The sequence below is a fragment of the Biomphalaria glabrata genome, chromosome 11, assembly GCF_947242115.1.
Source record: "Biomphalaria glabrata chromosome 11, xgBioGlab47.1, whole genome shotgun sequence".
NCBI classification, from domain to species: domain Eukaryota; kingdom Metazoa; phylum Mollusca; class Gastropoda; family Planorbidae; genus Biomphalaria; species Biomphalaria glabrata.
The window spans coordinates 37821770-37833835 of NC_074721.1; the positions used below are offsets into that span (position 1 = coordinate 37821770).

Consider the following 12066-nt stretch of genomic DNA (forward strand, 5'->3'; position numbering starts at 1 on the left):
CGGTTGACTCGAGAACCTCCTGTAGACTGCAGGTGTAAAAAGGAGGGGTGTTATTAATCAAATCATGTGTCTAATGTCTACTACAGATGTTGGTTATGGCGACCTAGGAAGGCAGATTCCGATAAAGCAGAACATCCTGCCATTGTAAGTTCGATTGACTCACCCGCATTTCGGCTCTTCCGGCATTTGTCAAAAACATTGAGTTCTAAGTTATTCTTCTCGTAATTTTTTGTCCTGATTATTCTGTCCTGTATTGCTGTAACAAAGCCTTCTGTTTCAGGGTAGAGATGACCTGCTTTGAGCCATGTTAAGGATACGGCCTTGTCAATATTTTCACCATTATTATTATTATTATACTCATAAATACAAGTAGAAATAGATAAACGACAAGGCCGATTTACAAAACACAGACACACAGGCTTTATACAACCATATTAGATAACGAACAGCAACACATACTTGCTAATCCGCTAAGGGAACTAACTCTCACGCAACATTACATCATATATCAACAATTATTATTTTGATTGTATTTTTTATAACTTTCAGTTACAAAAGACAGCACCAGTGACTGCATCGTACTTCTAGCTGAGAATGATATCAACTATCCTGGGGGCTGGACCACAGTAGACTGTGAAGGGACAAACACCTCTAGATTTATGTGTCAACTGGACAGGGCTGGTCAGTACAATTCCGAGTCAATACCGCATTCAAAATTATTCTTGTTCATGTTAATGGAAAGCGTGGTGGTCGAGTAGGAAAGCCCTTGCCTTAAGAATCGAGGGGTCTTGGGTTCGAATCCCGATGAAAACTGGGATTTTACATTTCTGGATTTTCAGGGCGCCCGTGAGTCCATCCAGCTTTAATGGGTACCTGAATTTAGTTGGGTAAAAGTAAAGGCAGTTGGTCGTTGTGTTGACCACATGACACATTCGTTAATCGTAGACCACAGAAACAGATGACCTTTACATCATCTGCCCCATAGATTGTAAGGTCTGTAAAGGGGAATTTTACTTTTTACTTTATGTTGATCACATCTCTTGCTCTGCAGTGCAGTCATTGAAGATGTTCACTATAAACTAAACAATTTCAAGGACGCTAAATTGAAGTTCACTGTGTCCCAACTAAACACAAAGGAATTGAGCTAGAATTTGTAATGAAATAACTCTAATAGAATACCAATCCCACCCACTTCCAGACACCAAGTGTAGTAAATCTAAATCAAGCAGCTCAACGAATTTTCCACACTAAATAAATAAGTGTGTTTATCAACAGGACAAACACATAACACCCTATTAAATTCAAAGAGTATTGTTTCTAAATCTACCCAGTAAACCTGAATACGGACCAACGAAAGCCTTTCTAGCTTCGCTCCAGGTCCCTATTTCAATCTTCAGGCAGCACTAAAGAAAGACTCCTTAGTTCCCAACAATTCCGACTCTTGATGCCGATGTAAACATTGTTCTTTCTTCAATCCCAGCGTCCTCCTTTCCTTGTTTAATAATGCGCTCCTACGCACCACAAGCTCTGGTGCAAGGCAGGGTTACAATCACCACAAGCACTGGTGCAAGGCAGGGTTACAATCACCACAAGCACTGGTGCAAGGCAGGGTTACACTCACCACAAGCGCTGGTGCAAGGCAGGGTTACAATTACCACAAGCACTGGTGCAAGGCAGGGTTACAATCACCACAAGCACTGGTGCAAGGCAGGGTTACAAATCACCACAAGCACTGGTGCAAGGCAGGGTTACAATCACCACAAGCTCTGGTGCAAGGCAGGGTTACAATCACCACAAGCACTGGTGCAAGGCAGGGTTACAAATCACCACAAGCACTGGTGCAAGGCAGGGTTACAATCACCACAAGCTCTGGTGCAAGGCAGGGTTACAATCACCACAAGCACTGGTGCAAGGCAGGGTTACAAGCACCACAAGCACTGGTGCAAGGCAGGGTTACAATCACCACAAGCACTGGTGCAAGGCAGGGTTACAATCACCACAAGCGCTGGTGCAAGGCAGGGTTACAATCACCACAAGCACTGGTGCAAGGCAGGGTTACAAATCACCACAAGCACTGGTGCAAGGCAGGGTTACAATCACCACAAGCGCTGGTGCAAGGCAGGGTTACAATCACCACAAGCACTGGTGCAAGGCAGGGTTACAATCACCACAAGCACTGGTGCAAGGCAGGGTTACAAATCACCACAAGCACTGGTGCAAGGCAGGGTTATATCACACAAAAAAGGCCTAGAGTTTTGTTAATGTTCTAATCATTACAAACTTATTTCAGATGTAGGAATATCTTAATGTGTGTTTAAAATTCATCTAAAGGTTTATGCATCGACCTTATTGATAACTGTGAAGCTTTGATGACAACCAACCCAGGTTTCTGCTCAGGATCGCAAACATCATTATATTCTGATTTGTATTGTTCAAAATCGTGTGGAGATTGCCAAGGTTAGTATCACAGGAGGGGCACACCTTTTATATATATATCTATAGATAGATAGATAGATAGATAGATAGATAGATAGATAGATAGATAGATAGATAGATAGATAGATAGATAGATAGATAGATATAGATAGATAGATAGATAGATAGATAGATAGATAGATAGATAGATAGATAGATAGATATAGATAGATAGATAGATAGATAGATAGATAGATAGATAGATAGATAGATAGATAGATAGATAGATAGATAGATAGGGTTAGCGGTTAGTTAGATAGATAGATAGATAGATAGATAGATAGATAGATAGATAGATAGATAGATAGATAGATAGATAGATAGATAGATAGATAGATAGATAGATAGATAGATAGATAGATAGATAGATAGGGTTAGCGGTTAGATAGATAGATAGATAGATAGATAGATAGATAGATAGATAGATAGATAGATAGATAAGGTCAAGTTGTATGTCTTGTTGTAATTATTAGAAATGAAAAGTGTCGTCGACGGTTGTAACACCCAATAGCTGGTAGACAACTAAACCTCTGTAGGTGAATTATATTTTAACCTGTAAAACTTGAAATAGCTTGTGTAACTTCTTTTGTGAATTAAATATAACTTTTATTATGATATACACAAATTTACCTTGAGATGAAATGCAGTAAATCTAATAGACTTAAGTAATACTATAAAATGGTATGCTGAACAAAATCTGTCTCACTACAAAAACAACGTCTTTTCACTCTGGAAATGTGGAGTCGTCTGTCCTACCGAAACCGCTGACGACAATGCCGCTTACCTTGCATCATTCACAACCAATCGCTAACCTGTCCTCACCGTCACCGAAGCAACGCAAATACACACTCCATGACAACTGTTGTCGTTTCCAGGTTAACTGGTTCGAGCCTTGGTAGGCGCAGTCCCTTATTTTCATCGCATTTAATTCACTACTTTCCCTCATTTAAAAACTTGGTCCCTGGTGCTGCTGTTCATTTATGTTTAATATGTATCCATAACAAGAGGCAGATTCCCCAACTCGTAGATGAAGATAAAAAAGCTGAGAAGAGATCCTGAATGAGAATCTGTGTTGTGGCAGACCATGGTCATTCATGGCCTTTAGCGCTACTGAGATGGGGTAATTGGCCACACAAGGCACTGCGGAAGGATTCTAAAAGTGTTATTTTTAATAGTGGGAAAGACAACTAATCATCAAAGTGTCGGGAAACCATGGCTCTTAGGCCTATTTTTTTTTTTTTTTAATGTACACGTAGAACCATTTCAATGGTGGCTACAAGATCTGATGCTTCAAAAGATAGACGTTAACTGTTTCTTAATATTGTATGTTTTAGTTCCATCATATTTAATTCATAGGACCATTGCTGTCACTTGTGTTTTTCTTCGCCCAGGTTCTATATTGCCTTCTAGTAAAAGTAAGTTAGCTACTAACACCGACTAACATTAATCTTATTATTTATATTATAATCCCCATTCCATAAATAAATTCCAGATAAGATTTCTAGTAGGTTGAAAACACACGTTCATTTTGTCTGTTTGAGTGTGGGGTGGGTGGGTGTGAGGGTGTGCGCGTGTGTGTGTGGGTGTGTGTGTGTGGGGGGGGGTTGTTCTGGGATGCTTAATTCTTCTTTCAGAATTCCGTGATCTAGTGTTCCTATTTTTGCAGGTCTGCCCAATTGCACTGCGCCAACGAGCAGCTCTTACTCCAGGACCTCAGCTCTTGCCAGCGTGTATCCGGGCGGCTTCATGACGTTCGAGTGTAACGCGGGCTATTATTACATCTCCGGGGACAAGAAAAGAGCTTGCTCCTCCTCAGGGACATTGCTGGGGTCAGAGCTTGTATGTCAAAGTAAGTAACAATGTAAATGAAATTTTTTGACTGCAAGAGAATGTAAATCTTTGACATATAGATTGATTTTGTTTTTTTTTTTATTTTACAAAGACCGACTTGAGCCAGCGTCAGCTTTCTGACATAGACCTTTTGAAAATATTTTAGTTCAAATATTCTAGTCTAGGGATGGACTTAGAAGACTTAAAAATGCAAGTATCTGAGTAGAAATCTGATCTCAATCTGATCTCAATCACACTTTGTCGTATGCTTAGAATATTGTCCATTATTATCTTAGAAGACATTGTCTTTATTATGGTCATCGTGGAAAAAAAAAATATTTTGAAGTAACTACTTTAAAAAATTCGGGGGTGGGGAGGTTGTTTTTAAATATTTTCTTGGTATTTTTTTTTTATTGATATCGTATCTAGACCAGTGGTTCTCAAAAGAGTTCTCCTTTAGGTGAGGGGAAAAGGCAAAACAAATTACGATACGCATGTCACAGGCAGCATCAAGACAAAAAAAAATATTGACAAGCCCAAAGAAATTGGACCTCTGAGACGCAGAACTAACCATGGGATATAAGAACTAAACTAATAAAATGCTGCATGGCGTGAAATAAGCATTGTTTTTCCTTTTTTTTTTCCTTAGCAACTCCCATAGCAACAGATATTGGACTGAACAATGTGATCAGAAGACTGACCACTGTCACTCTTAAACAGGTCATAGTACTGGATAAAACTGGACTCAGGTACGTAGAACAGACTTTAATTGCTATGTATTGAAAACGGTACACTGAGGATCACCATATACGATATCTGTGTGCCTTTATCAGAGCCAACAGACCGTAATTTATAGAAAGATTTAAGCAATAATATTAATTTCTTAAGTCTCCTTGAGGACATTGGTCCTGCAATCGTGCATTACATTCTCCTTAAGGAAATTTGACTTGCAATTGTATTTCTGCATTACATCCTCCTTGAGGAAATTGGTCCTGTATTTGTGCATTACATTTTCCTTGAGAAAATTGGTCCTGCACCTTGAGAAAATTGGTCCTGCAATTGTTTATTACATTCTCCTTGAGGAAATTGGTCCTGCAATCGTGCATTACATTCTCCTTGAGGAAATTGGTCCTGCACCTTGAGGAAATTGGTCCTGCCATTGTGTATTACATTCTCCTTGAGGAAATTGGTCCTGCAATTGTGCATTACATTTTCCTTGAGAAAATTGGTCCTGCACCTTGAGAAAATTGGTCCTGCAATTGTGTATTACATTCTCCTGAGGAAATTGGTCCTGCAATTGTGCATTACATCCTCCTTGAGGAAATTGGTCCTGCAATTGTGCATTACATTCTCCTTGAGGAAATTGGTCCTGCAATTGTGCATTACATTCTCCTTGAGGAAATTGGTCCTGTATTTCTGCATTACATCCTCCTTGAGGAAATTGGTCCTGTATTTGTGCATTACATTTTCCTTGAGAAAATTGGTCCTGCACCTTGAGAAAATTGGTCCTGCAATTGTTTATTACATTCTCCTTGAGGAAATTGGTCCTGCAATCGTGCATTACATTCTCCTTGAGGAAATTGGTCCTGCAATCGTGCATTACATTCTCCTTGAGAAAATTGGTCCTGCAATTGTGTATTACATTCTCCTTGAGAAAATTGGTCCTGCAATTGTGCATTACATTCTCCTTGAGAAAATTGGTCCTGCAATTGTGCATTACATTCTCCTTGAGGAAATTGGTCCTGTATTTCTGCATTACATCCTCCTTGAGGAAATTGGTCCTGCAATTGTGCATTACATTCTCCTTGAGGAAATCGGTCCTGCAATTGTGCATTACATTCTCCTTGAGGAAATTGGTCCTGCAATCGTGCATTACATTCTTCTTGAGGAAATTGGTCCTGCAATTGTGCATTACATACTCCTTAAGGAAATTGGTCCTGCAATTGTGCTTTACATTCTCCTTAAGGAAATTGGTCCTGCAATTGTGCATTACATTCTCCTTAAGGAAATTGGTCCTGCAATGGTGTTTTACATTCTCCTTAAGGAAATTGGTCCTGCAATGTTGTTTTACATTCTCCTTGAGGAAATTAGTCCAGCAATGGTGCTTTACATTCTCCTTGAGGAAATTGGTCCTGCACCTTGAGGAAATTGGTCCTGCCATTGTGCATTACATTTTCCTTGAGAAAATTGGCCCTGCACCTTGAGGAAATTGGTCCTGCCATTGTGCATTACATTCTCCTTGAGGAAATTGGTCCTGAAATCGTGCATTACATTCTGCTTGACAAAATTGGTCCTGCAATTGTACATTACATTTTCCTTGAGGAAATTGGCCCTGCACCTTGAGAAAATTGGTCCTGCCATTGCGTATTATATTCTCCTTGATGAAATTGGTCCTGCAATCGTGCATTACATTCGCCTTGAGGAAATTGGTCCTGCACCTTGGGGAAATTGGTCCTGCCATTGTGCATTACATTCTCTTGGTCCTGCAATAGTGCATTACATTAACAATGCATTGAAACGATAGCAAAATAAATACATAAATGAAGCAAAAGAGATGAATTACTCAGTGATTTCCAAAATCAGGCAGCTCTCCAAATAGTTTTTTTTTTTATCCCTCAAACTATTTTCTTTTCGAAAGATCATTGTAAATTTAATATCTTTATAAACTTAAATTCTTTTTTTTTTCAAGGGTACCTTTCAACGGAAAGATCGTAGCTTGGTATTACTACTGCAAGAAAGCTGGCCTCGTCTCATTCCTGGTGTATAGGAAGACTGGGTGAGTGGCTAGATTATTATATAGGCTAGTGTTGCTTTTTTTTTTTTTTTTTAGAACTTAATCCCATCAAAAAGTATTCGATTTGTAGAATTTTGAACTGAATATCACGTTTAAACCTATTTTCCAGGTCAATGACATTTATTTATTTATTCTTTTTAGAACCAATGAAATCATTTTTATGTGACGTTTAACCTAAGTTAAATTGTGATTATCCACAACTATTGTGTACATAATACATACATATTGTCAAACCAAGTTAGAATAGTTGAATGTGACAAGTAAATAATTCTTATAGAAGACACCATACTGTAATTATTATTTGTAACGAAGACGCCTTATTGAAGTTCTAGACCAGGGGTTCTCAGCCTGTGGGCCGCGACCCCCTTTGTGGTCGATTGACCATTTGCCAGGGGTCGCCTAAGACCATCGAAAATACGGATTGGTATTGTCTACTCTTCTATTGCTGTATGTGTGTGTTGGGGGGGATGGGGGTCGCGGAAGAGTGGGGGATTGTAAAAAGGGGTCGCCGAACTTAAAAGGTTGAGAACCGCTGTTCTAGACTTTTTATACTAACTGTATATAAAGCTGCATGATACTGACATTGACTATGATAGTTGGCTCTAATCAGAAGTGTTTCCTCAGAACGTCGTACACTTTTGTGGGGGCCAACAACGTAACCTGCGACGCTGACTTCAAGCTGTCCACCAAAGTCGACGCCGCCAGCCAGATCTCCGTGCTGACCGATGACGTCATAGGGGTGTACACTACCGTGGCCAGCCTGGCCGCCTCCGACTGCTCTACCTCCGATAAGATCTGCAACTACCCCTCCGTGGCCGCCGCCTCCTGGACCGAAGTGCAGACCAAGGCTATCAGCACTACCAGCTGCATGTGTTTGTCGTTTGGAGCCAGAGTCTCGCCAAGTGAGGGCCTTAAAAAAGTCTAATATTTCATTAATCAATTTCAAAGTTTTAGCTCTGATAAGTTTAAACTGAGGTAGTCTATGTTTTATCCCCAAATAATATGCAGCCTGGGAAAATATTTATAATACAAAGTCATAAGGTTTCTTTACAGTTTATAATAAAAGTAATAACAAAGATGCCAAAGAGCGATAATCATGTCATGCATTTAAGTAATAAAAATGAACACGGTCTAGCGGAGACTACATTAATATTATCTCCCTTTAATAATGGATTTGAATCATTAGAGCGCTCGTAAAACAAAAACTATGGGATGTGTGGTTTAGTAGCCTAAAGCGCTTGGATAGTTTACCAATGTGGCTTATTTAAATCCTGATGTAGCAACTCAAGAAAACATTAAGAAACTGGAACATACACAAAATAGAGCAGTGAGATTCATAACAAACGAATATTTACATTTGACTAGAGTAACACCTTTAGTAAAATCACTAAATTTAGAAAGCCTTCAGGATAGAAGACTCAAAAGTAAAGTTGCAATTATACATAAAACACTGAACCATTATCTTCAAATACAAAAACAAAATCTAATAAAATACTCTGAAAGACACAAAGAGAGACACATTCCTCGTTCCATATGCTAGGACAAATATTAGAGCATGGAATGGGTTGCCTGAGCTAGCCAGGAAAACCAATGACTTAGCAGAATTTATGTTATTGGTTAATATGCATAACTAAATGCATGACGCGTAGGACGTAATCATCTTCTTTTTTTGAAGTAACGTCTGCATTATATAAGATAGGATAATTTTGTAGATCTGATACAAGCTGAGTTGTGTTTACAGAGCTTCTAAAAGCAGCTTGAAAACCTTCTACCAGATACCCCGAGGTCTAGAAAAGAGATTAGACCACAATGCGCTGAGCACGCTACATTAGCATTGAAAACGTACAGTGTACATTAAAAGCTGTAATAATAATATGATAATATGATAATATCATATGTTATATCGTGCATGCCACACAGAAAAGTAATAAAAGTACTTTTTTTTTCCAGGTTGAGCTTTGATATTACCACTATTCACCATTCCTGACATTGAGACTAATTTTTGATGAAATAAAAATTTTAAAATAAAAAAAAAATTGTTAACCCATTGTTTTAGTTTCGTTCTATTTTTTTTTTTTTTCAAATCTTAATTCTCGAGCATTCAATTAAAACTAAATTACAAATGTATATAAGCCTGCATCCATCATAACAAGGCAAGCCCTAACCTAGAACCCCAATCGTAAGAGGAAGAGAAGACGGCCTACGAAGACATCGCTCCGCGTTTGAGAAGCAGGTGCCAGGCAGGTGGGCAAGACGTCGGGGCTGTTGGAGAGACTCCTCGCCCAGAACCGAGATGCCTGGAGGAAGCGAGTTGGTGGCCTATGCCGCAGAAGAGACAACAGGCAGAGTTGAATTGAGATTTTAGATAATAAAAAGTTACAAGTTATTAAATGTAGAGAAAAAGATCTGACTCAAACAAATTATCTACTTGAGTGAGTAACAAGTATAGTGAAGTGTGGTTGATTTGAGTGTCATATGATGTCTAGGGTGTATTTTCAATGTTGACACTCGCACGTATATTTTACAAATGGAGGTGATGTAAAGATATACATCTGCTGATTACTGCTGATATATAATGTGAGTTGACTAGATAGCTGTCATCATCAAATGCAGGCAATTTGTTTGTCGTCTGTGCCTAGTCAAAACTGTTACACTGTATTTCTCAAACTTTACATTCTCAGATCAAGTTCAAACTTTGCACATATATTCATTGTCGATAACAATACGGGAATCATGCATGAATGAATCAAACAAAAAAATAGCAAATTAATTCATCATTTAGTCGTAATTCACTCATTTTTATTTTATTTGGGAAAATGCACAAAGCATAGACATAAATAAATATAGACTGGCCGAAGGAAGTAACTTCATATAACTTGAAAACATGTATATCTATTGTATTCGGATTTCCGAATTATGAAAAATTGCATGATCTCCATTCTTAGAGATTTAAAAAAAACACTAGTGAAAATAATGTAATACTTATATAGGTTATGGCTGAAATAGATATGAATACTTAACTTTTATACTGCTCATAAATGCTGTATAATAAAGTCCACAAAATTGCAAGTCACAAATCGGCCAGTCTATATCACTAATGGGAGATAACCCTTGCAATAATGAGAGACATGACAGCGATTGAACGATGCTCTCCCTTACCTCAAGAGAGAATGGGACTTGTCAACAAGCGAGCTAGCAGAGGTGTAAAAATCACTATTATGTAAAGTTAGTTAGTCAATTAGTCGTAGCTAATTAATGAATAGAATTAGGTCCATCGCTAAAACGTTTAAACTAACACTACTCTAATAAAACCTTCCATTTCTATAAGTACTTGAATAGCTCAGTGGAAAAGAAATTCTCCTTCCATTATGGAAGCTCGAGTTCCAATTCAGACTTGAGCAACTATGTTTTTTTTTTTATTTCATTTGAAAAAGCAGCTTGAAAACGTCTAGCAGATACCCCTAGTGCCATAAAAAGAAATTGAACCACAGTGCATTGAGCATGCTATATTATAGGAGCATTGTAAATGAATTTACTGAGGCTGCTGACTCATTTGGTCAATCCATCAATCCCCCCCCCCCCCAAAAAAAAACAAAAAAAAACGGAGATTATGCTTAAAAAGTCCCCAATGGAAACTGATCCAGATCCACAAATTAATGTGAATGGCCATCTGCTTTATTATTTTTTTAGACCACTTTACCTACCTGGGTAACACAGTGTCCAACGATGGGTCGCTATCAAGAGAAATAGACAACGTCTTGCAAAGGTCAATGACGCTATTGGTCACCCCAGACTGAGAGAACGGTGGAATAGGTCTCTTCACCTAGCAACAAAAAAAAAAACAATGTTTATACAGCAATGGTCCTCACACTCTTTAGTATGGCTTCGAGACCTGGGTGCTCTATCGAAGGCACTTAAGGCTCCTCGAACGCTTCCATCAACGATGCCCTTTGCGCCATGATGGGCATACGCTGGCAAGACTACATTACAAATAAATATGTTCTGCTGGAGGCCTGTGTGGACAGTATAGAAGCACTAAGTACCATTCAACAGTTGCGATGGGTCGGACACCTATCCCGCATGGGAGATGACCGAATGCCAAAGGGGTCTTCTTCGGTGAGCTTACAGAGGACGGCGTAACAGAGGTGCACCCCGTAAGCGCTTTAAAGATCAACTCAAGCGCCATTTCGCCCTCACTGGCATAGTGGAAAGTAGCTGGCAGCAGATGGCCTCTGAAAGAGACTGTTGGAGAGCTCTTCCAAAGTCTGCGGGACACATATTTGAGACCCAAAGAAAAGCCATTATTGAAAACAAGCGCAGAAGACGGTAAGAAAACTTTAATAGACCGCTGGTGGACAACGTCTTTGTCTGCACTAGATGCGGAAAAATATGTAGGTCGCAACTGGGTTTGCATAGTCATGTGAAACACTGCACTCGTCTTTAATCTTCGGAATTGAAAACATTGCCATCACTATTGTTATAATAGGCTAACAATATGATAATGACAATGTCATCTTGTCGTACAGAAAAGTATTTTACAAAAGTGACTGTATCAAACTACTTTTTCCACGTTAAACTTTCATATTACAACCACCCTTTTCAATATATTTTTTTTGAACATTATTTTTTTGTGTTTTGCTTACATTAAAAAAATAGAATATGAAATGTTAGGTATTCGATAACTTAAATTGTTTTTTTTTTTTTATTTCAAATTTACAAGCTATTAGACGTAGTGAAAAAAAAATCTGGGTTCTACAAAATGAACAATGGTGATGAATGTGTTGGAGAAAGGGGAAGATGTAAATGTAGCAACATGCCTTTAAAAAAAAAGAATTAATATGGGACCACAATCAGGACGTGTGTTAAGCTTCATGGAGAAATAGAACGAAAAAGTCCACCATCATGTCCTATAGTCTGTTGGGGCACCGCACATGATCTGACAATCATCTTTCTCCATTTCTCCCGGT

At 38.7% G+C, this 12066-nt stretch overlaps 1 protein-coding gene across 2 annotated transcripts in view; it reads left to right on the forward strand.

The window, feature by feature from the left end:
• LOC106053522 (uncharacterized) overlaps window positions 1–9146 on the forward strand; it is a 56388-nt gene extending 47242 nt beyond the window's left edge. The window contains exons 25-32 of one of the 2 annotated variants that reach the window (XM_056004530.1): window positions 550–681; window positions 2332–2457; window positions 3867–3890; window positions 4142–4324; window positions 4955–5054; window positions 6995–7081; window positions 7724–8001; window positions 9050–9146. In XM_056004530.1, the coding sequence (XP_055860505.1) occupies window positions 550–681; window positions 2332–2457; window positions 3867–3890; window positions 4142–4324; window positions 4955–5054; window positions 6995–7081; window positions 7724–8001; window positions 9050–9054 (935 nt within the window). In that variant the 3' untranslated portion in view covers window positions 9055–9146. The remainder of the gene's footprint in view (window positions 1–549; window positions 682–2331; window positions 2458–3866; window positions 3891–4141; window positions 4325–4954; window positions 5055–6994; window positions 7082–7723; window positions 8002–9049) is intronic. The other variant, XM_056004531.1, reaches the window with a different exon arrangement.
• The last annotated feature ends 2920 nt before the right edge of the window (window positions 9147–12066 follow it).